Source organism: Takifugu rubripes, chromosome 19 (genome assembly GCF_901000725.2).
Source record: "Takifugu rubripes chromosome 19, fTakRub1.2, whole genome shotgun sequence".
Taxonomy (NCBI): Eukaryota; Metazoa; Chordata; class Actinopteri; order Tetraodontiformes; family Tetraodontidae; genus Takifugu; species Takifugu rubripes.
Genome location: NC_042303.1, coordinates 8516746 through 8542110, shown reverse-complemented (window position 1 = coordinate 8542110; position 25365 = coordinate 8516746). Strand labels below are relative to the sequence as shown.

The following is a 25365-nucleotide window of genomic DNA, read 5'->3' as shown; positions in this document are numbered from 1 at the left end:
ACCGCGGAGGGAAACGCCGCCGAGCTAAACAGCATGTGGGGCGATTCCGCATTCGCCCATTCGGCGCAGCTTGTTTGCTCGTTTCATCATCAACAAATTTGTAACGAATTCGCTTTAGGAGGCAGCAAAGACGTCAAAGGCACTTTCAGCGTCTGCTTAACATTTTAGTTTTCCTGTGGGAAAAACCGGCCCTGCTGTCGGGGATGAGGACTTTATTCCCTCACCTGAGCTGCAGACCCAGGAGGAGTTTGACGTGCTTGATAATGACAGCATGACTGAATAGCATTTAAATATCGTGACAAATATTAGCAGGTCGGCTATTAAGTGCGGCTCCTCTGAGGATGAACCGTGATGCTGTTTGTTACACGCTCGTCCAGCTTCTTCAGACTGGAGGGAGATTTCATGACGGGAGGTCAGGAGGAGGATAAATCCCTGGGGGAGAGACGCTGGACAGTTGGAGAGTGGGGGGGGGGGGCTCGTTCGTAATTCAGTTCAGAGACAGAAGATCTATGGTTTGAACGGTGACAGCGAAGTGAGATAAAAGGGCTGTGCAGCTGGAAGGAGGATGGATGGAAACAGATGATTTGCCTGGTGACCACCTTCAAATGTTAGCATGTGTGGAAAATAAACACAGAACTTTTCTGTTTCACTTAGCTGATATCAGCAGAGCAAAATGCTAAATTATAAATGGGAAAATAAGGAAGTATGAGCGCAAGAAATAGGTCAATGCGGCTTCTGCGAGTTGGATTGGACGCATGCGCATGTTAGCTTGCTAGTTTTAGCACATCTGAAGCTACATTTAGGGCTGTTATTGGGCCAGACCTGAGTGACTATCTCTTGAGTTAATATTAGACAGAAAAGATGGCGCTTCGTGACTGCATGGCTCCACGGTGGACGTCACCAATTCATAATCACAACACGCTGGCTCAATATCTGTTTTCTATCCATCATCACTAAGCCGCCTCTCGCTGTCAGCCGCTGCTCATGCAGACAAGCTAATTCCTGCCTAAATCCCGTCTCACCAGCTGACACCTCAGCCAAGGCCTGCAGGTCTGAGGAGGGACGGTCCCTTCTCTGCTCTTCAGCTGGCAGCACCAGCTTGAACCTGCACCAGGGGTTAACATGAGCCCCGAGTGACCTCCAGGAAACCGGGAGGCTTGAAAAGAAGTCCTGACCTTTTATTGACAGGCTCATGATTTTCTCTCCCGAAGACCCCTCCCTCTTTTAGTGTCCCCCCATTGTTTTTTCGGACAATGAAAAAGCTCCTTTGTTGACAGCAGCGATGTCCTGTGGAGAGATACCTCTTCTACTGTGTGTGTGTGTGTGTGTGTGTGTGTGTGTGCATGGTAAACAGCTAAACATTGGCTGAGAGTCTTTATTGCTTTATAGATGAATCCTTTGTTAAATGGGGCAGAATTGATAGCAGCATAACAGTCTTGCAGTGGATCCTATTTATAAGGTTTGCATGACAAAACCGCTTCTGTAGTCTTAAAAATAGCAGCCCTGACTGAGCCGTTTCCAGGTTTTCTGATGGTTTCTTACATCACCACAGGCCTGGAGGAAACAACTCTCTTTTGTCCAAGTCAAAATATTGTCTCTCTCTGTCCACTTTTCTTAAAATCCATAAATAAGGATTATTGTTGGGTCTGTCTGTCGCGCCACAGCCGATCCTCAACCAGGCCGGTCTGCCGCAGGGCCCCTCGGACCAGAAGGTCGTGGTGGTGACGGTGGACAACTGCGACACCTCCGTTGCCCTCAGGTTCGGCCACGTGATCGGGAACTACACCTGCTCCGCCCAGGGCAGCCAATCAGGCTCTAAAAGGTAAGTTCTGACCCAGAACGCCAATAACACCAGCGTGGCACCACAAACGCGGCAGTTCTGCCTTCTCTTTGCCTCGGCTCATTAATACAGAGTCAACTTGTTTTGAACTTCCACATCTCCAGGCTTTGCACTTTATAGGAGTGTTTATTGGGGGGGGGGGAGTCGGGGGGGGTGACTGCGAAACTGCTTCTGTGATGAATTATTCATTCACACACACACACACACACTAGTCTTAATGATGCAAAGCAACGCGGGCCGGTGTAACTGTTGGTCTCCCCAGATCGCTGGACCTGACCGGGCCCCTGCTCCTCGGAGGGGTTCCGAAGCTCCCCGAGGACTTCCCCGTCCGCCACCGGCAGTTTGTGGGCTGCATGAAGAACCTGCGCGTGGACAACCAGCACGTGGACATGGCCAGCTTCATCGCCAACAACGGCACTCTGCCAGGTGTGTTCTGACCTGGATTCCTTTCCAGATCCTTGGCCCTCGGGTACTGGTTTACTGTGGGAAGCCCGAGAGACTGATGGAGATTATTATTTCAGCTGTTATTACTCATTTATTACCCCCTAATTCACTATTAACAAGCTGTTACTCTCGCCGGGTGCCAGGGTGCTCTGCCAAAAGACATTTCTGCAACAACAACCCGTGTCTGAACGGGGGCACCTGTGTGAACCTCTGGGGCTCCTTCAGCTGCGACTGCCCGCTCGGATTTGGAGGAAATAACTGCGAGAGAGGTGAGAGACCGGGGGGGGCGGTTGGGCTCCTCCGTGTTTGAGGGGCAGAAACTCTGGAATCAACTACAGGAAATGCGCCTAGTGAACAGGATTTGAGTTCATTTGAATCTAGAGCCGCTCGCTGAGGACCCATCCTTAGCTAACGTTTCCCCCTCACATTCTCCAGTGTCTGTTTTTGTTCCACCTGAGCCTCTGCAGCTGTTGTCCCTGCTGATTTATGCTTCACCGCAATTTGAGACGAGGCGCTCGGAATGTGAACAAGCAGCAAAAGAGCGCACCTTTTCACTCTGAGCAGGAAGGGAAATGATCCCAATCAAGGAAACGAGCAGGAAACACACGTACAGCATCTCTGTTATCTGTCACTGGCGCTGTGGGTGATGTAAATAATATTTGGTTTGTCACGAATACTTGGCTCAGTGATACGTGTAAGCGTCCTCCATCAATATGGATGTGTTGTTGTTGCCAGTCAGGTGAACTGAACTCTGACCCACAAATTCAATCCGTATTGGAAGTAAATCGTAGCGGCGGCGCTGAAATGCTGGTGCGGAGAACAGCGCTCTTTATTTACACTTGCTTCCATTGATTGTGTGTGCGCGTGTGTGATGGTTTGAAGGCACGATCGAGTTTTTGAATCAGGCAGAGTGACCTTCATTCGACCCCCTCTCTGTCCACACTGAATGAACTGCGTCTGAATTGATCTGCCGTTAAAGGCCAGTCAGGAATGAAACCGTTTCCACGTCGTGCAGATGAACATTTGTGCAGCTTCGCCTGCATCTTCATCATTCTGCACCGTGAAGCACAAACATCAGATAAACATGGGGGGGGGGCAATAACAGGAGCTCCGCGAGGTCGCTCCCTCTTACGGTCTTTTTTAAAATTTTCATTTTAGTCATGGCTAGCCCGCAACGTTTCCTCGGCAACAGCCTGTTGCAGTGGAACAACATGGCGGCGGTGGCGTCCTCCGTGCCGTGGCACCTGGAGCTGATGCTGCGCACGCGCCAGGCCAGCGCGTTGCTGATGCACATCTCCTCCGGCCTGCGGCACAACCTGACTCTGCAGGTGAGGTGTCTCTCTCACACACACACACACACACACACACACACACACACACACACACACACACACACACACACACACACACACACACACACCTTGAGTCTCATGGTAAAGTTTGATGTTTGATGGCGGTGAAAGTAAAAAAAATAGGGCAGGAATTGTAATTGTGTTCAGAGGATGAGCCAACATTATTTAGAAATTCTTTAAAAATATTCCATATATATATATATATTTTAAAAAGATGGTTTTGAAGTGTATCTTAATTATTTTGGACTCATAATTCTCATTTGTGACGGGCTCCAGAAATGCAGCGGCTCCATCTGCTGACTGTTAGCCGCAGCATTAGTGAATATCAGGGAACTAATCGGACCTGCTGACAATATCTGGGCTATTTTTAATCCTTCAATTTAACTTGTCTAGACTGCCCGTTCAGATCGTCTATTTCCATCCCGCACAGTTGACGTTTACACGTTGACCTTTGCATAAAACAGCGCTCTGTTCTACACGCACCGTTTTCTCTCTTCTCCCTCCTGCCTGTGCAGCTGCGTGATGGGAGTGTTCTGATGGGGCTCCACCGGGGTGAAGATTCAACCCTGTCCCGCCTGGAGGAGGCGCTGGTGAACGACGGCGAGTGGCACCATTTGCAGTTGGATATTAGCAGTCTGGGGGGGCCACTGAGCCACCACAAAGCGGTGCTGTCATTAGATCAGGGACTCTATCTGGTGGGTTCCTGGGTCTCGTGGCCGTCACTATTTCAGCCGCACGGCTGCAGCCTTTAGAGCGCTTTGCTGCACATTTTCAGGCCAGTATGGAGGTGGACGGGAAGCTGCGTGAGTCCAAGTTGAAGACCGTGAGCGTGGGCGGTTTGGCAATGCCTGATGGGAAAATTCTGCATGGCTTCCGTGGATGCATACAGGTCGGTCTTTTTGTTACATTTGACTTAACTCAAACATCAAGTCAATTCAAGTTCAGTTAAATGCTGGTCCGCATTCGGGTCACACAGAGCAGCACCGTCTTCCTGCCGTCCAGCGTTGTTTGCTAGGTGGATTTGTACACAACGATGCATTTCTCTGCAGGGTCTGCGTATCGGGGGGGCTCTGAGTTTGTCTCAGGCCAGGAAGGTGAAGGTGGAGCCGGGCTGCAGCGTGCCAGACCCCTGCAGCTCAAACCCCTGTCCTGCTAACAGCTACTGCAGGGACGACTGGGACAGCCACTCCTGCACTTGCCACGCTGGTCAGTTTGTCACAGAGCAAAAAAATAAATAAATAAAGTCGTGTGAAGATTCGATTTGAACTATTCTAATTTTTTAAAGACACATTTTTTCTGCTTGCTCAGGTGGAGTCTTTGTTTACCCGTGTTTCCCTCCTTTTGACAGGATTCTATGGCAACAGCTGCACCGATGCGTGCTCGCTGAACCCCTGCGAGCACGAATCGGCGTGCACGAGGAAGCTGAGCTCCTCCCGTGGTTACACCTGCGACTGTTCCAGGAACTACTTTGGTCATTACTGCGAGAAAAAGTGAGCGTTTTTTATTTTTTTTTTAATAAAAAGCTGTGTGCTGACAGTAGCTGGTGGCTCCTTCATTAGTCACTAATCACTGCAGCCTTACCTAAAACACGCACCTGTGTGTCCACAGGACCGACCTTCCGTGTCCCAGAGGCCAGTGGGGTCACAAGACCTGTGGCCCCTGTAACTGCCAGACGCACAAGGGCTTCGATTTTGACTGCAACAAGACGAGCGGAGAGTGTCGGTGTAAGGTGAGAACTGCTGTACCAAACAGAGCAGTAACGTCTTTATCATTTAATTCCATTTTATTCTAAATTTCGCCTGGAAGCACTAAAACCTGAGATGAGTGTTTAAAGTGCAAAAGCTTGAAAATGTTAAAGAATCCGTCGCCGAACTCTGGGATGCATAACTCCCATCAACGAGCCCTTCCTCTCCGTTGGTATCCAGGACAACCACTACCATCCCGAGGGCAGCGACGGCTGTCTGCTGTGCGACTGTTACCCGCTCGGCTCCTTCTCCAGAGCGTGCGACCGTGACAGCGGCCAGTGCCAGTGCAAGCCCGGCGTGATCGGACGCCAGTGCGACCGCTGCGACAACCCCTTCGCCGAGGTCTCCGCTAATGGTTGCGAAGGTCAGAACGCACGCGCTGGAGTCGCCCGCTCGTCGGACTTGTTACACTTGTGCAATAAATAATTTAGCGCGTCCTCACCTCCTCCCTCCCTTCTCTCAGTAATCTATGACAGCTGCCCCCAGGCCATCGAGGCTGGGATCTGGTGGCCCAGGACTAAGTTTGGTCTCCCCGCAGCGGTGTCCTGTCCTAGGGGAACCCTCGGTACGATAAGGTTTTCATTTACCCAGACAGATCATCAAATTACCATATTATAATGGCGACATATGCAATTTGCCTCAAGCCTTCTCTCAGCTGCAGCCTCATGCAATCACTCCCCCCACCTCTTTCCCCAGGCACGGCCATCCGGCACTGCGACGAGCACAAGGGCTGGCTGCCCCCCAATCTCTTCAACTGCACCTCCACCACCTTCAGCAAGCTCAAGATCCTGGTGTGTCACCCTTCCTGAGACCCACGAGCCCTCATTAGACATGATCCTCACAAATGTCTGCACGCGTGATCGCGGCGGAATCATCACATCCGTTAAGATTCACCGTGCATATTCATGTGATAATTACCAAATGTCAGAGGATTTCATTAGAATTTGGGTAAAGGTCAAGATGTTTGACCCTGAAATGTCAGGCCTCATAGAGGAACTCCTGAAAATGTCAGGGCAACAAACAACCCCAGTGCGATCCAACCTCGCGCTCCCTTACGTCTTTGCGAGCTCATCTTTTACTCTTCCCTTTCTCCAGTCGGACAAATTTGACCATAATGCGTCGCTCCTGGATTCTGGCCGCGTCCAGCAGGCCGCGGCCATGTTGGCCAACGCCACCCTGCACACAGAGAAGTACTACGGCAGCGATGTGAAAGTGGCGTATCGCCTCATGGAGAGTCTGCTGCAGCACGAGAGCAACCAGCAGGGCTTCAACCTCACAGCCACGCAGGACGTGCACTTCACCGAGGTGACACCCGACACGCAAACATGACGACAATCTAACACCTCAGTACTCTGTGGATGCTGTGGTGACCTAATCTGGCTTGTAACCAGAACCGGTCCCGCAGCTTCCTGCCACCTCCTACAGCACCCCCCCCCCCCCCCCCATCCTCTCTGTCATCCTGTCACACCGACCTCGCGCTGTCTCCTGACAGAATCTGGTCCGCGTGAGCAGCGCCATCCTGTCTCCAGACACACGGCCACACTGGGAGCTCATCCAGCACTCTGAGGGCGGCACGGCGGCGCTGCTGCGCCGTTTCGAGGAGTACACCAACACGCTGGCGCAGAACATGAGGAAGACCTACCTCAGCCCGTTCACCTTCGTCACGCCGCACTTAGGTGAGCCTGAAGCGCAATGCGGGACATGCTAAACATCATAGGCTGTGCTCGGCTGAAGGCAACATCGTGAGTGAAAGAAGTGAGTCAGGGGAAAAGAAGGAATGAATTAAAGAGCGAGAGAATATTTGTCCTGAATCCAGCAAAATCTGGCTGCTTCGATCCAGCTAATGTTGCCACATTACTGAGAACGTGAAGCAAAAATATCCTGAATTATAATCATGAGACGTGCGGTTTCCTTCTGCAGTCATCTCTGTCGACCGCCTTAAAAAGCTGAATTTCGCCGGTGCCAGGCTCCCGCGGTACCAGTCGCTGCGGGGCCCCCGGCCCGCTGACCTGGAAACAACCGTCACTCTGCCGGACTCCGTCTTCCAGCCACCTGTGGACACCAAAGGCCACAGACACTTGGACGTGTTCCCGGACTCCTCGTCGAGGAACCGCTCAACCGTTAGAAAGAGGCGTCACCCGGAAGACGACCAGCAGGACGCCATCGCCAGTGTGATGATATTCTACAGCCTGGCGTCGCTCTTACCAGAGAGCTACGATTCCGACAAGAGGAGCCTGCGGTAAGCACTCCAGCGGTGCTGGAATAGGAATCATTCTGTGCGACTGATGCAGATGTTTAACATCTGCGTGCTCTCGTCATCGCCAGCGTGCCGAAGCGCCCGGTCATCAACACGCCGGTGGTCAGCATCGCCGTACACGATAACGACAGACTGCTGCAGCACAATCTGGACAAACCCATCACCCTGCAGTTCCGCCTTGTCACCACTGAGGAGCGCTCTAAACCCATCTGCGTCCTCTGGAATCACACCATCCTGTGAGCAGACGACCCCAGAATCTGACCCAGAATCCAACCATGGTTTTCCTCACCTCCTCTCTGTTTAATGACCACAGCGGCGGGAAGGGCGGCTGGTCGGCGAAAGGCTGCGAGGTGGTTTTCCGAAACAGCACCCACATCAGCTGCCAGTGTTATCACATGACCAGCTTCGCCGTGCTCATGGATGTCTCCAGGAGGGAGGTGAGAGGCGGCGAGCGCACGCACACGTTGACAATGAAGCGACACGCGGGTGCTCTGGTTTTACTCTGGTTGTTCTTGTGACATCAGAACGGGGAGATTCTGCCGATTAAACTCCTGACATGGAGCACGGTCGGTGTGACGCTGGGCTTCCTCTTCCTCACCATCGTCTTCCTCCTCTGCCTGAGGGCCATGAAGTGCAACAAGACCAGCATAATTAACAACGGAGGGATGGCACTCTTCCTCTCTGAGCTCATCTTCATCCTGGGAATTAACCAGGCCGACAACCCAGTAATGAGCCCCCACACACACATTTATTTTATTCATCACTTTTTAAGAAGCACATTTGTGTTTTTATCCATCACCAGACCCTTAAAAGCCAATAAAATCCATTTTTGCCTCCCTTCCCGTGCAGTTTTTGTGCACCATCGTGGCCATCCTGCTGCACTTCTTCTACCTCTGCACGTTCTCCTGGCTCTTCCTGGAGGGGCTGCACATCTACCGCATGGTCAGCGAAGTGCGAGACATCAACTACGGCCCGATGAGGTTCTACTACCTGATTGGCTGGGGGGTGCCCGCCTTCATCACAGGTGTGAGACCATATTTGTTTGTTTTCTTTGATCAGCAACATGCGGAGTACACTATTTAAACAACGTAACCAGGTTAAGGTTAATTTACTCGTCAGTCCAGATCCTTCCTCTACCAATCTGACCATCTTTTGATCTCCCACCAGAGGGCGCTGTTATCTCCCAGTAGCCTCTTAACAGTCAAACAGTCACTATTGTTGCCTAGTTATTCAATCCCATGATGGTCAAACAGCAGCTCTTCATTTTTAACTTTGAAATAACAGCACCCTCATTGAATGCACCCACGGCCTTTCCGAGAGGTGTGATTGCACAACAAGCGTGTGCATTGTGACAGTGCTGGGAAGAAATAAATCAGGGCAGAATTTATACGTTTCCTTGTAGTGCTGGTGTTTTTTCTCCAGGCAGCTCCGGAAGAGTGACTTCCCAAAATTAGGGAACGGTTTCAGTTGTATGTTACATAAACGAATAAACACGCTGGGATCTGTGGTGCCGTTATCTGATGCCACCGTGCGTCTGCTTCTGATGGTTTTCAGGTTTGGCGGTGGGACTGGACCCTGAAGGCTACGGGAACCCGGACTACTGTTGGCTGTCCGTGTACGACACTCTGATCTGGAGCTTTGCAGGACCCGTCGCCATAGCGGTGTCGGTGAGTCAGTGCTGATGGTGAATCTTCTCTGGTCTTTTGTGGGCAGTGATGGTCTAAATATTATGTCCCACAGATGAACATCTTCCTGTACGTCCTGTCGTCGCGGGCGTCCTGCTCGCCCCGACTCCACAGCCTGGAGAAGGAGCCTCACGTGTGAGTGAGAAAGGTCAAACTGGAACAGGAAATGAGCGGCGGTGTCAGTTAAATCATCCCCACCCTGTCCTCCATGTTCTGCAGCTCGGGCCTGAAGACCGCCGGTGGCGTCCTCTTCCTGGTCTCAGTCACCTGTTTCCTGGCTCTCCTCTCCGTCAACAGCGACATCATCGTCTTCCACTACCTGTTCGCTGGCTTCAACTGTCTCCAGGTGAGCTCTGCGCCTCCCCCTGGAGCCACCCCTGACCCCTCTCCATCCTGACATCCTTTCTTCCTCCATCCGACCCCCCCAGGGACCGTTAGTCTTCTTCTTTCGAGTTGTCTTCAATAAGGAGGCCAGGAGTGCCATGAAGTACTGCTGCGGCCGCAAGCGCCCGGACCACATGATCAAGTCCAAGGCTTCGGTGAGTCCATCAAGGAAAAACGGATTCCTGTTCTATTTGAGGTGTTTCTTCTCGGATGTTCTTGATATCTCCTCCCCTCGTCTTCAGGGTTATAAATGCAACACACACTACGCCGACGGCCAGTTGTACCACCTTCCGTTCGGAGACTCCAGCGCGTCCCTGAACGGCACCATGCAGAGCGGGAAGAGCCAGCAGAGCTACGTGCCATTTCTCCTGAGGTGAGACGAAAAGCTCCCGTCGTCGTACAGTCGCGAGAGGAGCGCCGTCAACCCGCTTTTTGTCTCTGTCCTTTCAGGGACGAGGGCTTGAACAGCAGCCAGGCGCACATCGCCCTGAACGACCACGCCTCGCTCTTCCACGAAACCAAGGAGCAGCTGGACGGTAGTGGGATTCCTGATTTAGCGGGAAGGCTGCGATCATTACAGCATGGACAACATCTCCTGTCTCCATGTATAGAGTCGGACTCGGACAGCGATCTGTCTCTAGAGGACGACCAGAGCGGTTCCTACGCCTCCACGCACTCCTCCGACAGCGAGGATGAGGAAGGCCCGCTCCCTCCTGAGGAATCCTGGGAGAACCTGGCATCCAATTCAGGAAAGCGGCCGCACCCACAAGGTAGAGGTGCCCATGTGGTGGACTTTAACCGTGGACGTGAATCTGATACTTGGACATAGGATCTGTTTAGACAACAGGATGTTCTGGCCCACAGATACAGAAAATGGCAACGGCGAACTCACAGGTCCAGACCGATTGAAGCCCGACGTTCCGAACCGCTCAGATTCAGGTCTCGGACACAACGCTCGCGTGTTCTCAGACAGCAGGACGCAGGACAGCCTGGCGCTGCTGCTGCCGGGTCTGCCGAGCCTCGGCGCCCCCCCCCACAAAGGTAAACTTCAGCCACGCCGATGCAGATTTGAAACGATCCCAACTTCTCTTCATTAAGACGCCACTTCTGGGTCCAATGCAGGCATCCTGAAGAAGAAGCAGCTGTCTCCCATCGTAGAGAGGAACTGTCCCAGCCGCGTCCACAAGCACCCCTGCGGGGACGCCCCCGGCTCCCCGCAGGGGTCCTCCTCCAGCGAAGGCCGTGCGAAAACCAGCCTGCCCGAGCCGTTGAACGGCGTGGCTTTGACCATCAAGGCGGGGACGGTGGACGGCGACTCGTCGGGGTCAGAGTGAGTATTGACGACAGCGTAGCACGCTGGAAAAGTCCCGTTTGTCCGCGTGTCCAGTGTCTCGTCTCTGCGTCTCAGGAATCATTCAGCTCAGCCGCCTGTGTTCAAAGATGTGTCGTTTTCATTGGTCGTGCTCCGTCTCATTCCCATCGATCGCTCTCACACGTTGGTCTCTGACCAACTGAAGGCAGCAGCCATCCTGCAGGGGTCGGACTCACACTGTCGGACCCAGAAGAAATCATTTCCTCTCTTTAATCTGAATGGTGACGCTAAAATCAGGCGGTTTAATGCGGATTTTGGAATCTGAATTCATTTAACTTTAACCTTAATATACTTAATGAGCCTATCCCTCTGAATTGTCTGTATTTGCACGAGTCCGTGCACGCCACTGCAGGTGGGTCACGAGTATATAGGAAACCAAAGATTATTTAGATCGGGAAAATAATCCCTTTGCTAATTGATTGTCTTTGCCTTCTCTCTTCCAAAACTAACCACAGATTTTTATTCTTTAATTTTATCCCATGAAGCTTTGATCCTCATTGACTCGGGGTCACTGTCTTCAGATTGGTGCCTCAGTTTATCATCAATCATCTCTGTGTGTCTCTGTGTTTGTCTGTGTGTGTGTGTGTGTGTGTGTGTGTCTGTGTGCGTGTTGCACCACCTCACGCACGTTTATTTCTTTTATTGTTTTCTCGTGTCTCTCCACATCCATCTCTGACTCCTCTCCATCCGTCCCGAACTCGGCCGACCGCTCCATGATGCAACGCCCTGTTTTCCCAGCAGCCACTGCAACAGCACCATGTGACCACGTTGACGGACAGATGCGTGTGTGTGCGCGTGCGAGCAACTAATTGAGCCTACGCCTCCTCATCAGCGACTGCTAATCACGGGGATCTGGACTCCTTTTTTAGAAGAAACGTGGAAGAATGAGGAACTTCCCGGGACAAAGCGCATATCTGTGGAAATGTGTGTGTGTGTGTGTGTGTGCGTGTGTGTGTGTGTGTGTGTGTGTGTGTGTGTGCGCGTGTGCACGTGTGCCAAACCTCAGGAGTCACTGCACTGACCCAGGCGAACACACACTGACAGAATGAGTCTCATTCTCCCTTTAAACAAATCATTTTTGTTTACTTGAAGCAATGCACTTTTTTTTAAGGAATTGACGGCGCCGGTGTGTCAGCGCTGGGATTAATATTATCTTTTTTTTGTAGAGTTTGTCGTCATTTTTTTTTTCATTCCAGGATATGTGAAGACGCTTTTGGACGGGCAATCTAGCTGTAGACTTGTCAACATTCAGGGAAATTCCTTTATTCCGGACAGGAACTCCTGTCCCACGTCTTCCTGATTTTGTGTGAGTGACTGTAGACGCCGGGCCGCCAACAGATGCAGAGACTCCCTCCGAGATGATGCAGAGCGCCTGTTGCTGCTCGTTACTGGACAATTTAAGACATAAAGAAGAAGCTCATTCTTCAGGAGTGTTTCCAGATTAAAACGGAATCTGCATGTAAAGACCAGAAGACTTTTTGATAAATCTTGTTTTGTAAATGACTGAGAGCCAACGATTTATAGACTTTTAAAGCTCATTTTCACCCCCCCCCCCAAGGCCGAACGCATTCACTCATCAACTAAAACAGCTGTATTTTGTAGATTAGCTCAAGAGGTGTTGCCATCTGTAAATTCTGTGTAAAACTGTTGTTGAGACTCCTCGAGGTGTTTAACTGTACAGTGACCTGTAAATGAACGAGGACATATCTTTAAAGTAAATGTGTAAAACTCTTTGGATACCTTTTTTCATCAGCTCCGTGTATTTCATGTAAAATCGTCGACGCCATGAGGACTAACACTAGCAGGTCGATCACGTCAGCTTTGGTCTCAACACGTGTTTTTTCCCTCTGATGCCCCTCTTTTTAATGATTAAAACTGTTTTCTACCATTTCTGCCTGTTTTTGTGGATTTTGTGACTTTCAGGCGTAAATATGCCTTTTTAAACTGTGCAAGTTTCATTTTGAATTATTTTGACTTATTTTCCATAAATCTACATTAATTAGAGGCTTTTCTGTCCTCTTTCACCACCACACACACACAACCAGTGTGCTTTAATTATTAGGATACATCAGGTGTCAATTACAGACACATTAAATCACAAGGATAACAACTATTTAAAGCTTTACAAAGAACCACCCCCCCCCCCCACAACAATCATGACAATTATTTGCTGTAACAGATCTTTTATTTTAAAAAAGGATGTATTGTACAGATTCAGATGTGTTCTATTTAAATACAGTCTAAAATTAATCTTATCTATATTTTTCATAATACTGACAATGGACTATTTTTTAAAACAATCTGTATCTAGATACCAAATAGTGATTAGCCCAACGATAGCATTCTGTACTGAGTTTGTATACAAATACACGGAGCACAAACATAAAAAAGCCCAAAACTTCTGGTCTCGACTCCTCATAAATAATGTAAATCCAACAACGCCGGAATGTTCCAACTATACCGTTCATAAATACACGACAGTTCACTGTCACACAGTGTTAGTGGCGCTGGGGGGGGGTTCAGCTGGAGTCCTCGAGGCTGCTGCTCTTCTGCTCCGAGCCGCAGCACAGACGGACCATCATGCTTTGCAGGCTGGGCTCCACGATTCCAAGCAGGGGCCTCTGGGAAGGGTCGCCGTTCCAGCAGGCCTCCATCAGCTGCCAGCACTCCTCGTCGAAGCAGGGCAGCCGCTCGGGTCTGGCTCCTGGACGGCGGGACAGCAGCCGTTACCAGCCGGCAACCAGCTGGAGAGCAAATCTGAAGGCGCAATCACCCCTCACCTTTTTTGACGTTGTTCCAGAGCTGGTCCTTGCTGGAGCATTTCTCAAAGGCTTCTGGGAGTTTGACCGAACCGGCGCAGAGGTACCAGAAGAGGATCCCGAAAGCATAAACATCCACAGAGTTATCGTACTTCCCTGTGAGAAAGAAGGCGGTTTGGAATAACGGCACTGTGACGGGATGATGAGAGGAGAACAGACCCCTGTGATCAAGTGGAGCGCACCGGTGAACAGCTCCGGGGCCATGTGTATGGGCGTCCCCACGATGCTGCCGGACATCATGGCCTCTGGTTTACAGAAGCCCAGGTCAGTTATCTTCGCACGGTTTTGTTTGTCCAACTGCATCCGGCAGAACGAGGTCATAAAGCAATTTATATGGATAAAGAACATATTTAGTAATAATTAGTCTTATTTGTGCTCTCCCTACTGACGTGGTTCTGGTTTTTGGACTCACCAGAACGTTCTTCAGCTTAATGTCTCGGTGTAGGAGGCCCTGATTGTGCAGGAAGCGGATCCCCTCCACCACATCCAGAGCGATCTGAAGCCGCTCCTGAAGCGATAACCCAGCCTGGGGGGAAGGGGGGGGGCAGAAAAGGCTAGATCAGCTGGAAGCCGTGGACGAGCCTTGCGAGACTCATGTGAGTGCGGGTGTTTTTACGGCAGGGCCACCCCACCTTCAGGCCTGTGTACAGGTCTCTGTGCAGCCGCTCCATGATGAGCAGCACGGCGATGCTGGAGCCGCCCGCGTAGGTGTGGTCGATCACCGACCCGTGCAGGTCCACCAGTCGCTCATGTTTAGGCAGAGTCCTGAACCAGAGAGAGCAGGAGGGTTCACACGTGTCCAGCGTGACAGCACAATAAGGGCAGCAGGTGGAAACAGTCAAACTACTGGTAGGCTGCCAAAAAATGTGCTCTTAACGTGCACACGAGCAATTACAGTTTAACGCACCGTCGGACACGATCAGCTTGAGTTTGACGTGAAAAACAACCATCTCCCAGCAGCGACGTCGCCGCCTCACCTGGTGTAGTGAAACTCCAACGCCAGGTCGTTCCAGTGTTTGTCGTCAGGCGGCACCACCGACTTTAACGCGCAGGGGTAATGCCCCCCCCAGTTGTCGCAGAGGTACACGACTCCGTACTGGCCCCTGCCCAGCTCTCGGCCGAGCTTCGGCTTTCCTGTCAAACAAAACAAAGCAGGTTGGAAACATATGCGGGCACAATCAACTGCCAACTTTTCAATATTCACCAATCCGGTTTTTTTTTTTTGGTTGAATGACCTGACGTCACACACACATTTGTCTTGTGTGACAACACTGGGAGGATTGAGACGTGAATCACTCACCGTGCAGCAGCACATCCCGGAGGGAGCGGCTCTCCAGGGACAGGCGCGCCAGCCGAGGGGCGTGGTCCTTCCGTACACGCAGCCACAGGTCCTCGGTGCGCTCCAGCCGGCCCGTGTGCCGTTCCTCCAGCTGGAAAAGTCAACACAACGTCAGGTCATGATTCAGAACGCAAGCGTTGATGTATGGTATCATTTCTATATCCACTTTATTACAACCATGATGCGGATGCTTTAAAACTAATTTACTTTCTCTGTCGCGCCGAGTTAAGGACACAGTCCTGATTTGTGACATTATGGGGAGAATTATTCATCATTTACAATTTAGGCAATTCATCATTCTGGACAGATCTAAATCTGTAGTTTTATTTAACTTTATTTTCGCTATTTGCGTTGCAGCACTATTTCTATCGCACCCAAGTCTCAACACAACATGTCTCTCTCTCTCTGACAGGCCACTTTCCCCCCCCCGGACCACATGAACGTCATCAGAATGTCAGAAGGCTCCACGATCGTGGAAGCTGACCTGCACAGGTCGTCTGTCTTGACCTCAGAGTGAACGTGCTCATGAATCAAGTTGATTCAGCCAAAGGTCATGACAAAGTTCCCCCTCTGTATATTTCTTTACCTCACACTGAGCTGAGAAGAAACATTATTTTGGTCAGTCAACTTAATCTCCCTTAATTTAAGTCATGATTTATTTGTAGCAGCACCATTATTTTGACAGTGTGACCTCAACATAAATACAACTGAGCTGTCTGTGCTGCAGACAGGAAGGCATGTGACACAAGTATAATGCTATTAGCTTGACTCCTGCACACAGGCATCAAATACTAGGTCAAAGACGCGACGCACAAAGAAATAAGCGTATTCATTCATTGAAATTTAATTTATATCCTGTTACAATATAGCCACGATAAGATAATCGATCTTTCTGTGGAAGGCCTGTGAGCGGGGAATTGGCCAGCATGGAAATGTGGTCCTTTATGTGATCCACACTGTCCGTCATGTGATGATCGCTGTCACTTGACTGTGTTTGTCAAGGGAGACGCAGACAGAGCTGCAGCTCAGGGGCCTGGATGTCGGGGGACTGGGGACATGTGCGGTTGAGGATCTCTGCGTTGGTTTGCTCCCAGACCAGTGGGCCACACGTGTCTGGGAACCCGTACGACGTCGCTACACCGGGGTTTTATTGGTCTTAAGAAATAAAAGATAAGCATCACCTGTCGCAGGGATGCTGCAAAAGCCTCGTGGGAGCTGTTGAGGCGGGTTCTGAACTGGGAACAGATGCTTCTGGCCAGTTTGGCAGCACTGAGACTTTCGATGGCATCCTGGGCCACTTTTCGTTTCCACTCGGGCGTGATGGCAGGAGGGTTCACAAAGGTTATCCTGTGAATTATCTACAACAAGGGAAGAAACATCCAATCGTTCAGTCTTCCAGATGTCAGCAGGTGGACTGAACCTGCTCTGGCTGCATCCGTCAATGACTGACCTGCTTGATTTGCTCCCAGAAGAGCCTTGTGACAGAAGATCCGGAGTGAAAGGTGACCTCCACGTGATAAGCAGCATTTAATAACTGCATTTGGTGACAGAGTAGGTAAATACACCTCGTACCTCAGCCAGAATACGAGCAGATCCACGCAGCCACTGACCTGTTTCAGGTGGTTGGAGGTGATGTTGTGGACCGACGACTCGATGTGAGACTTCTCCAAGCTGTCGAGGCATCGCTCCAGCGTTCCCACGAAGCTCTCCCTCAGGTAGTCCACCGAGCTGATGAGCTTATTCGCCACTGCCTGATTCAAACGGACCACTATCAGGTCCTGGATCTGGTGGATGCAGGATTTGATCTCTTTCGATGTCACGGGATCTCCGTTAGTTGTCACAATGATGTCTGCAGGAGAAAGAAAACATCTGGTGATCCACCTACACAAGCCCTCCATAGAATAAAAGCCATCTATAAGAAAACAGATCAAATTAAAAAATGACCTGTCTGGGCCCTGACCTGTCTGGGCCCTGAGAGTCCACCATCATCTTTAACTAAAATATATTAAAGACATAATTATTGCTCATTACATTTAAGGTGTTACTGCAAAACAAAGGATGCATGTAATCGCTCTTCTGCAATCAAAGCTAGAAAAAAGTACCAGATGTACATTTGCATTTAAGATCTTCTACACATTTCCCCTTAATTGATGCTTAATCTCAATGGGGGCGTGGGGGTGGGGGTGGGGTGCAGGAGTGTACCCCAGCATTCACACGGTGGTGGGCAGGAATACAGCCACACCTTCATCACATACACTCACACCTAAGGGGCCATTTCTGTTCTGGGACTGTGGGAACCTGAAGTACAACAAGCAAACTCCTAAGAGGAAGAACCGAGCTGAAACCCAGAACCTCCGTCCGCTGGCAGCTGCACCCGGACCTCTGTCCGTGTGTGGTTCTGGTCCGGTGTGCTTCACAACTGACCTGTGAACTCCAGGTTGGCAGCGTCCTCCAGCAGCTGCTCCTTCATGCTGCCCAGCGTCTCCACGATCATGTCCTTCATCTCCTCCTGTTTGCGGTTGGCGATGGCCATGAGGGAGGTGAAGAGTTCGCCCTCTTTCTCACGGGTGTACTCCAGCCTGCGCGGCGTTATCTGCAGGTCTCGCTGCATGTCAAAGGCCTGGAGGCAAACGAGTGAGAGGGGGTGGATGATTATTTTTCCAAGGGCATACTGGGTCAGAACAGCTGGAGACGTGACGGCAAAGACTTTCACATGAGTCTCAAATGTGACCCTTTGATGTTGCAGATGTAGAGCAATCTAATAATGCTGAGGGAGCAAAAAAGAAGGTGGAATAGAGAACTTGTGGGCGTGCAGATCACTCGAGCTTCAGTCTATGGAGCGCACAATAGAACCACTGTGAAGGCGGCAGTGCCTAAAATCAAGCCAGCGCGGCGGCGCGATAGCGTGCGGCACACGTTTCCGCTCAGACGTGAGCAAACCCAACAAGTTCAAATCGGGGAATTTTAAACTAAAGAAAGCTGACAGCGCTGAGAGGCCTCACCTGGTTGATAAACAGATCGAGACAGCGACAATGAAGCCCGTTCAGCAAACTTGCGGCCTCCACCTGCTGGTTTTGTAGCACTTGGCGAGTAAAAGGAACCAGTATCCGGTGAAGCCTTTCAAAGTTCTCACCCAGGACACTCTGGGGCTTTGCACCTGGGGTGGGCATTTGTGTGGGGGCCCCGCAAGAGCAGTTTCCCATTGGGCAGGTGAGGAGGCCGTGGGAGAGGAGCTGCTTCTGGAGCTTGCTCTTATCCTTCTCGAAACGCTGGCCCGGTTCTGACGAGTCTTCTGACAAATTGGGCAGGCGAACAAAACAGATGGGGAAAGACAGAATCTCTTTGACCTTCCAGAGGTCGGCCACTTGCTCCGAGCTGAGGGAGTCCTGGTTGACGGCGTAGAGGACGATGGGGATCGCACTGCGAGTGCAGTCTTCAATCGCTTCCTCGATGGGCTGGACACTCGGACAGGGGACCACCATGACCTTCGCCTCCTGGGGACAGAAGAAAAGGTTATTTCATTTCATCCCTGACGTGCAGCTGGACCTGTCCAAAAGGAAGAGGTGGATGGTCCCCGATGAGGACTCCACAGAATGAACTGAACGTGGCTTTCTCTACAGGTTACACATGCAGATGATATATTACACATCTCAAAACAATCCTGCCTTTGTATCAGCAACGTGGCCCTTTTCTGCAGACACAAGCACAACCCATATTTAAAGAATGACTAATCCCCCCCATTTAAAAACACCCTTTAGAACGGTGTAGTGCTGCACTACCACTGACAGTGATGTGTGTGGAGACCGCGCGTTGTAACCTGGATGGACTTTTTCCAGAGAATTCTAGTGACAGCAGTGATAGGCGTCGCTTAAAAAAACCCGTTTAAAATAACAGCATTAACAAAAACCGTCTTGGAGGCAGCCTGAGAGAGACACGAGGGAGAGGGGAAAATGAGTAAGGGCTACACAAAAGAGACAGTCAGTCCTGTCTCCTAGAAACAAGAGCCCGGCCCGTCTGGGCAGTCTCTTTGGAACAGAGATGGCCTGCAAACATTCGTTCACGGCCAATCAAAAATCGACTGACTCGTTAATACCCCCAGTGCATTCATCTTCCAATAACAAGCTCTAAACACACTCTTTATAGTATACTATTAAGCAATCATTTTGCTTTTCAATGTGTGCATAAAGAAAAAATTAATGCTCGTGTCCGACTGAGAAGACGCAGCTGTTTTGACCATTAGCATAGCTTCAGGGCAGACGCTAATATCACAAGCAAGATGTTCCGAACCATGACAGGACAGAACCGGGACATAAAAGGACCTTTATATATGTTGGAGAAGCAGTCTTAAGCATAGTTAGTGAGCTTCTTCTCATGTGTCGACCTCTAAAACAGGTTGCTGTGATTATTGCAGTTACGTGTGAATACCACAGTGACTGGAGAGATTCTTCAGCTGCGTCCGCTTAAACTAAGCACGTTCTCTATGCAGCTCTCAGTAACAGCCCTGTTTAACTTGTGATCATCAGCATCGTTACCGTCTTTACTCATTTTATTTTGCTAGAAAGTGTTCTGAGAAGTCAGTATGACTGGAATTACTTTCAGTCTTTTCCCTGCACATATAACATGAACATGTATTGATACAGGCGATGCATCCTCAGAACCTTCCCCGTCAGCCAGGACCAGGAAACTGCAGCTAAAATCCACAAAACCGAAACTGGCCAGGCCGAGAAAGCATTTTGTGAACTGGTTGCTGCTGTCTGCAGCACTGCTATGCTGAAAATGCAAAACCCCCGAAGGTGTAACAGCCGGAAGGACCTGTATGCCTCAGAGGCTCAGAGGATCCCTTCAGGATGACAAACTGGTTTACAGAGCACAACAATAGCTGAACTCAAATGGCCGCCACGGCCACAAGTTCCCAATCAGGACTAGATATTAGCAGCCTTCAAGTCCAGTCAGCAGAACTATTATTTCAAAATGAAATAAAATCCACAAGGAACATTACCAGTGCATAATGCATAATGACAAAAGCCAGCCACTTAGTTAGTTAGTTAGTTTTCATTTTCAAGGGGCAGGTTTTCCCATAATTAGACCGATTCAAGCATAAAAACCCTAATTCTCTCTCACACATCAAGTCAGTCTTAAATATGGGCAAACATTTAACAAGGTGCCTTTCAATTCAAACTGATCAAGATTAGCTAAAAATACATTTTAGTCGGGACGCGGACCAGAAAGTCCCGCATTCGGACGTAGCCGTGGCAACCATGTCACAGCAAAGGGGTTGAGTTTTTTTTTTTTTTTTAACATGAGCGAGTCATGTGAATCGCACCAGATCAGTGGCATTACGTAAGGGGGTTGGGCGGGTGGGCCGCTCCGAGGCCAAGCTGGGCCTACTTTCTGCAAATGTGTGATGCTCACTGCACCGGGGGGCTCGTTCTAAATGATACGACACTCATTTCCTCGCGTCGCATGTGATAATGACTATTACGGGCTTAATTTCACAGCGTAAACTTAATGCACCCCTCCATTATACCGCGTCTGTAGCACCAGGATGACGGAAACAACGGGCCAACACTTGTTGGTCTGCATCGCTGTGTGTTTCTTTCAAGAAACGCCTGTAACGGTCAAAGAATGTTGAATGAAGTCTAGCCTGCAAACCACCGAACAAAATGAGAAATAATCAGCTCTTCATGGTAATCTCTTTAAGATCGGAGCACTCAAAGTGGCACCAAGGAGAGAAACAGCACACAGGAATTTGTCATATTTCTGGCGCCATCGATCGTTGCCATTATTAACGGATTAAGTTTGTTTCGTGCATCTAATTTAGCAGGGCATACAGAACTGTGCATTATGGAGTCCAATTATGATGGGAAAACCCAAATAATTAGACCTCAGTTTTATTGTAGCTGTAATGTCAATCATTTGTACTTTTTAACAGGTTCAAGTGGCTGTAAATGCAATCAAACCACAATATATAAATCCTGGTTTTTACATTATACATTTAAAAATGGGACAAGGAAGATGGCGGCTCCAGTGGAACGAGCGCGTGGCCTACCTGTAGCATTGGGTGGTGTAGCGTTATCTCCAACTCGGCTTGCCTGTGAGCCGGATCCTCGCACTCATCCAGGATCTCCAGGTCTTCCCGGGGCACCGTATCCCAGCGGCCACAGTTCGCCACCAGCTGGTGCACCAGCTCGTACTGGCCCGGCAGGGCCAGGCTGAGCCGCGTCTGTTTGCCGTGGGTGAAGCACAACTTCCGCCTCTTGCAGGTGCTACCCTGGCCTCCATGGCAGGCATGTCCAGCTTGAGGGCCCAGAGGCAGCAGCCTCTCCCCCAGGAGGCAGTTGAGGAGCTGGTAGCGGGCAGCGCAGTCCTGTCCCAGCACCAGGATGTACGGGGCCGCTCCGACGGTGTTACGCAGGAACTCTTCTTCGTGGCTGGGAAAGGAGATGCAGCTGAACTGACCTGGAAACAGACAGAGGGCGAAGGGAAAGTGTAATTACCAACATTAAGCCTATTTGCTTGAACGCTCATTCATAGATGGTCTCCGATGACTCAATAACACAAACAGCAGATCACAGCGAGGCAGAAACTCAACTTTTCGAATCTAATTTCGCTTCTTAGGAATTCCCGGGAATTATCCTTCCATTTCCTGAGCTTGTCCCGCTCTGGCACAGACAGAAGAGCCGACTACGTCACCACTGAAATTTCAGAATTAACGCACGGATTCTTTCCTTTCGGGCAGGATCCCCGTTAGTCCGCGACAACAAGCCGACATTCCCGTCAACAGTCGCCCGCGGGCTTACGTGACACATTCACGCCTGCTATTCCAGCTCTCGACACATGATCTACACACTGCAGGCTGTGAAATGGACAAACGCTGCGGATACATCCGTGAAATCTACCGAAATTAGCCAGAACCCACTCGGCTTTGGTCTTAACGCATCATGTGACGCATGCCTGCACACGGATAAGCGGGACCAATGCTTGTATGTGATGAATCCACCCACCAGGTGAGGAAGAGGATTCATTGTTACGGTACATTTGTCCTGACAAGGTTTGGGCTAAATTCCATCATCACGTCGTCGCCGCTTTGACTGTCCCAAATCGCTGTGAAGACATGTGATTATTCTGAAACTGGCTCCTACCACCCAACTCAACGCAAAATAAAAGATTTAAGTATCTATTAAGCACCCAAATCTCAGCATAATGAGGCCACTTAGTCTGCTCATGCTTAAGCGGGAGTGCTTAACCTCTTTTGGGTTCCCCTGACCATAAATAGAGCATTTTTTACACTATACTCTTAGCAGTCATTTGTTCTGTGGCACAACAGTGAAACTGTGTGAGACAATCGGGTCTGGCGGACACAGATGCTGGGACCCGGTTGATGTGCAGCCTTACTTGTCTCCAGAGAAGCCGAATCGGAGCTCAACGTGGAGGATGCACAGGTGTTGCTGTAGTTCTGCCTCATCTCCCGGAAGAACGCGTGGGTCTCCTTCAGGTTCTTCTTCAGCAGCACGGTGTGTTTGTGGTAGCCGTTGAATGCCCTCGTTAGGTCCCGGGCTAAAGGGCTGGATTTCTGGGGTCCATGTCCCTCCATGACCAACAGGTGACGTTGCGATTTGCAAAAAAAAAAAAAGACAGTAAAAAGCCCAGAACTCCCCCCGCAACCGAGCGGTGTCCCGTTCTCGGTCCTCTCCGATGGGTTCGTTTAGTTGGGTCAATGACAGGTTCGCCAGCGAGGCTTTAATTCGACGGGGTTGCGTTTTAACATGGGATTAGCCGCATTACTGCCCAGACTGACCCCACAGTCGCTCGGAACCGTGAACAAGGGCCAAACATTCGTCTTTTCTCGTCCAGACACCGAATCTGTGCAGCATAACTTCTGATGCGGTGCAGAGATGATCGACTTATTACTGCCCCGAGGTGAAATCTGATTAAATCAATGGCGCTAACAGCGTAGCATTAAAAACTCGTTCGGCACTGTTGTGTCCAACTACTTTTTAGGTGACGCTGGCCAAGAACGTCGGAGTGTATTGAAGCAAAGCCGAACAGAACCAAAGCACAGCTGTGTCGACTGTTTGGTGACAATAGTCCGGATTAATGTTTGCACTGCTAGCCAGAAGTCATCTCCCGTCCGTCCTCACCTCGGCCTGGCGCACCAGGCATAGCCTCCGCCTAAATAGTCCGTGTCACCGTCTCACAGCCATACAGAGCCGTGTTTAATCAAGAGATCCCACCTTAATGCACCGGGGGGTGATCACCACAACCCACCGGCTGCTCTCCTGTCGAGACCCCGCGGCGCAAAAGTTTCCCTTAAACTAATTTCGTCCGCGAGTATCCAGCAGACATCTTCGACCCCGGAGAGCGGCGACGGAGCAAACGGTGGATTTTGACCATTTCCTACAGACGCGGCGATGAAGATGAAGCGGAGGGTGAGCGCTGTCCCGGGGCGAGGCGCAACCTAAACAAATCACATCGTTGTTGTGACCCGCGATCAAATCAATGCAAAACAGTGGAGACACAAGCCAGAGGGCGAGAAAAGGGCGGGGTTCGGGCTCGCGCAAAGCCCTCTGGGAAATGTAGGACTATACAGCGCGCTGACATGGACCTGCGTGACCTACTTCGAATTAAGCATTCTATCAAGTTAATTATAAAAAAAAATCGTTCAGTTGGTTGAAGGGATTCAAACACTGACAGTAAATAAATGCATAAAGAGTCTTTTTTTAATTTACAACGTTATAATCTTTCATGAATAAAGTACATCTTGAATCTTGAATTATAATCGAGTGAGAAATGCCAAATCAAGTCACACTCATTGAGGGTAGAATTACAAATAACATAGAAACACCGACTATAACCAGTTATGATCCAAAGTGGGCCCTCAGAAAGTGGTCCAATATCTCAATATCTGTCAAAAGCCATAATGACCAGGAGAGGGAGAGATTCCACAATCTCATGGTCCAGAGGAGTCTTGGTGAGAGAGATGTGCAACAGGAAAATAGGAGATTGGAAAATGTAGCATTAAAAACAACCTCACCGCATCTCAAAATTCTCCATTCTAATCTTTGACCAATACTTGTCTTACTTTTTTTTCTTTTAAGAAAGCACCATGTTTATTGCACTTAAAGCTATCATTTGTTTGGTGGAACAGTTTCATCCATAAATTCATGTAAAAGGCGAGATGTTGAGAGGAACAATTGTTTTTTACATTGAGAAGAAATAACCTTGTGATATACTTTTAATTTTGGAAAAATTATGCAAGGTATGTCAGTACATTAAAACATGTATGAACCAACCTGTTCAAATATACAGATAATTTTTTAAGGGTAATTATAACAGTGAAACAGTTAGATATTATTCTATTATTATTATTATTATTATTAGTAGTAGTAGTAGTAGTAGTAGCAGTAGTAGTATTAGTATTAGTATTATTAGTATTATTTGAATTGTGACGCAGTTCTGTGTCTCCCTCCTCTGGCAGACATATTAAACTACAACTACATTTAAAAAAAAAAAATTTTTTTAAATGTTTTTTTTTAAACTTGAATTTACTGAACCAAATCCTTCCAAGATAATGAACATGCTTGGTATTGCATGAGTAAACAAAACAGTTCGTGAATAGATGCTGGTTCTTCTACGTACGCGGTGTTCCTTGCTTATTATTCAGAAGACTGACTGGCAGCAAGTATGGCTGATGAGGTTGGACGACAATTCCAAATACTTGAAACAGGGGCACAGCCAATTGCGTCAAAGCATCAATTAGGAGCGTACTGAACATTGTCTATGTCTGTTAATCAGCTCCGCTCCTGTGCAGCCTGACCAAGTCTTCCACCAATGGCACTTTATGGCCATTTGTATGACTTTTGAAAAATGTAGCATATTGTGTCATTCCTCCTGTTGCAGCAGGGCAAAATACTGAAATTTAACACTTCACAACAATCCACTAGTCATTTTATGACATATATGTGTTGATTTTGGTACATTGCATTGGATTATATACACGCTGTATAGTGATGAGCAAAGCTCTTACATTATTATCATAAAAAATCTGTAATATTTTTGACTAGAGCTTGTGCAACACTGTGCTGTTGGAAAGTTATGCAATGTTTTTGATTTAAGGATGTTTGCAAT

At 49.4% G+C, this 25365-nt stretch overlaps 2 protein-coding genes across 5 annotated transcripts in view; one reads left to right on the top strand and one right to left on the bottom strand.

The window, feature by feature from the left end:
* The window catches only part of celsr2 (cadherin, EGF LAG seven-pass G-type receptor 2), a 36025-nt gene extending 23057 nt beyond the window's left edge, over positions 1–12968 (top strand). Inside the window, exons 6-34 of one of the 3 annotated variants that reach the window (XM_029826523.1) lie at positions 1665–1822; positions 2103–2266; positions 2428–2553; positions 3443–3612; positions 4152–4331; positions 4412–4525; positions 4686–4842; positions 4985–5126; positions 5245–5365; positions 5562–5745; positions 5845–5946; positions 6078–6172; positions 6477–6686; positions 6874–7057; positions 7302–7620; positions 7707–7874; positions 7952–8075; positions 8163–8363; positions 8488–8662; positions 9193–9305; positions 9379–9458; positions 9543–9669; positions 9752–9862; positions 9950–10080; positions 10158–10243; positions 10319–10477; positions 10572–10748; positions 10830–11037; positions 12276–12968. In XM_029826523.1, the coding sequence (XP_029682383.1) occupies positions 1665–1822; positions 2103–2266; positions 2428–2553; positions 3443–3612; positions 4152–4331; positions 4412–4525; positions 4686–4842; positions 4985–5126; positions 5245–5365; positions 5562–5745; positions 5845–5946; positions 6078–6172; positions 6477–6686; positions 6874–7057; positions 7302–7620; positions 7707–7874; positions 7952–8075; positions 8163–8363; positions 8488–8662; positions 9193–9305; positions 9379–9458; positions 9543–9669; positions 9752–9862; positions 9950–10080; positions 10158–10243; positions 10319–10477; positions 10572–10748; positions 10830–11037; positions 12276–12309 (4320 nt within the window). In that variant the 3' untranslated portion in view covers positions 12310–12968. Of the gene's footprint in view, positions 1–1664; positions 1823–2102; positions 2267–2427; positions 2554–3442; positions 3613–4151; positions 4332–4411; positions 4526–4685; positions 4843–4984; positions 5127–5244; positions 5366–5561; positions 5746–5844; positions 5947–6077; positions 6173–6476; positions 6687–6873; positions 7058–7301; positions 7621–7706; positions 7875–7951; positions 8076–8162; positions 8364–8487; positions 8663–9192; positions 9306–9378; positions 9459–9542; positions 9670–9751; positions 9863–9949; positions 10081–10157; positions 10244–10318; positions 10478–10571; positions 10749–10829; positions 11038–11817 lie in introns of all 3 variants that reach the window. The other 2 variants (XM_029826525.1, XM_029826524.1) reach the window with 2 other exon arrangements.
* A 274-nt stretch (positions 12969–13242) lies between these two features.
* Positions 13243–22983, bottom strand: dstyk (dual serine/threonine and tyrosine protein kinase). Of its 2 annotated transcripts, XM_011613802.2 has the most exons (14): positions 22633–22848; positions 21287–21696; positions 18240–18731; positions 17662–17857; positions 16848–17086; positions 16688–16771; positions 16419–16595; positions 15199–15328; positions 14876–15032; positions 14531–14663; positions 14311–14424; positions 14081–14195; positions 13860–13994; positions 13271–13783 (listed from the first exon to the last, which is right to left on the bottom strand). In XM_011613802.2, exons 1-14 carry the CDS (start codon positions 22829–22831, stop codon positions 13599–13601), a joined length of 2766 nt encoding a protein of 921 aa, XP_011612104.2. In that variant the 5' UTR covers positions 22832–22848; the 3' UTR covers positions 13271–13598.
* Between the last annotated feature and the right edge of the window lie 2382 nt (positions 22984–25365).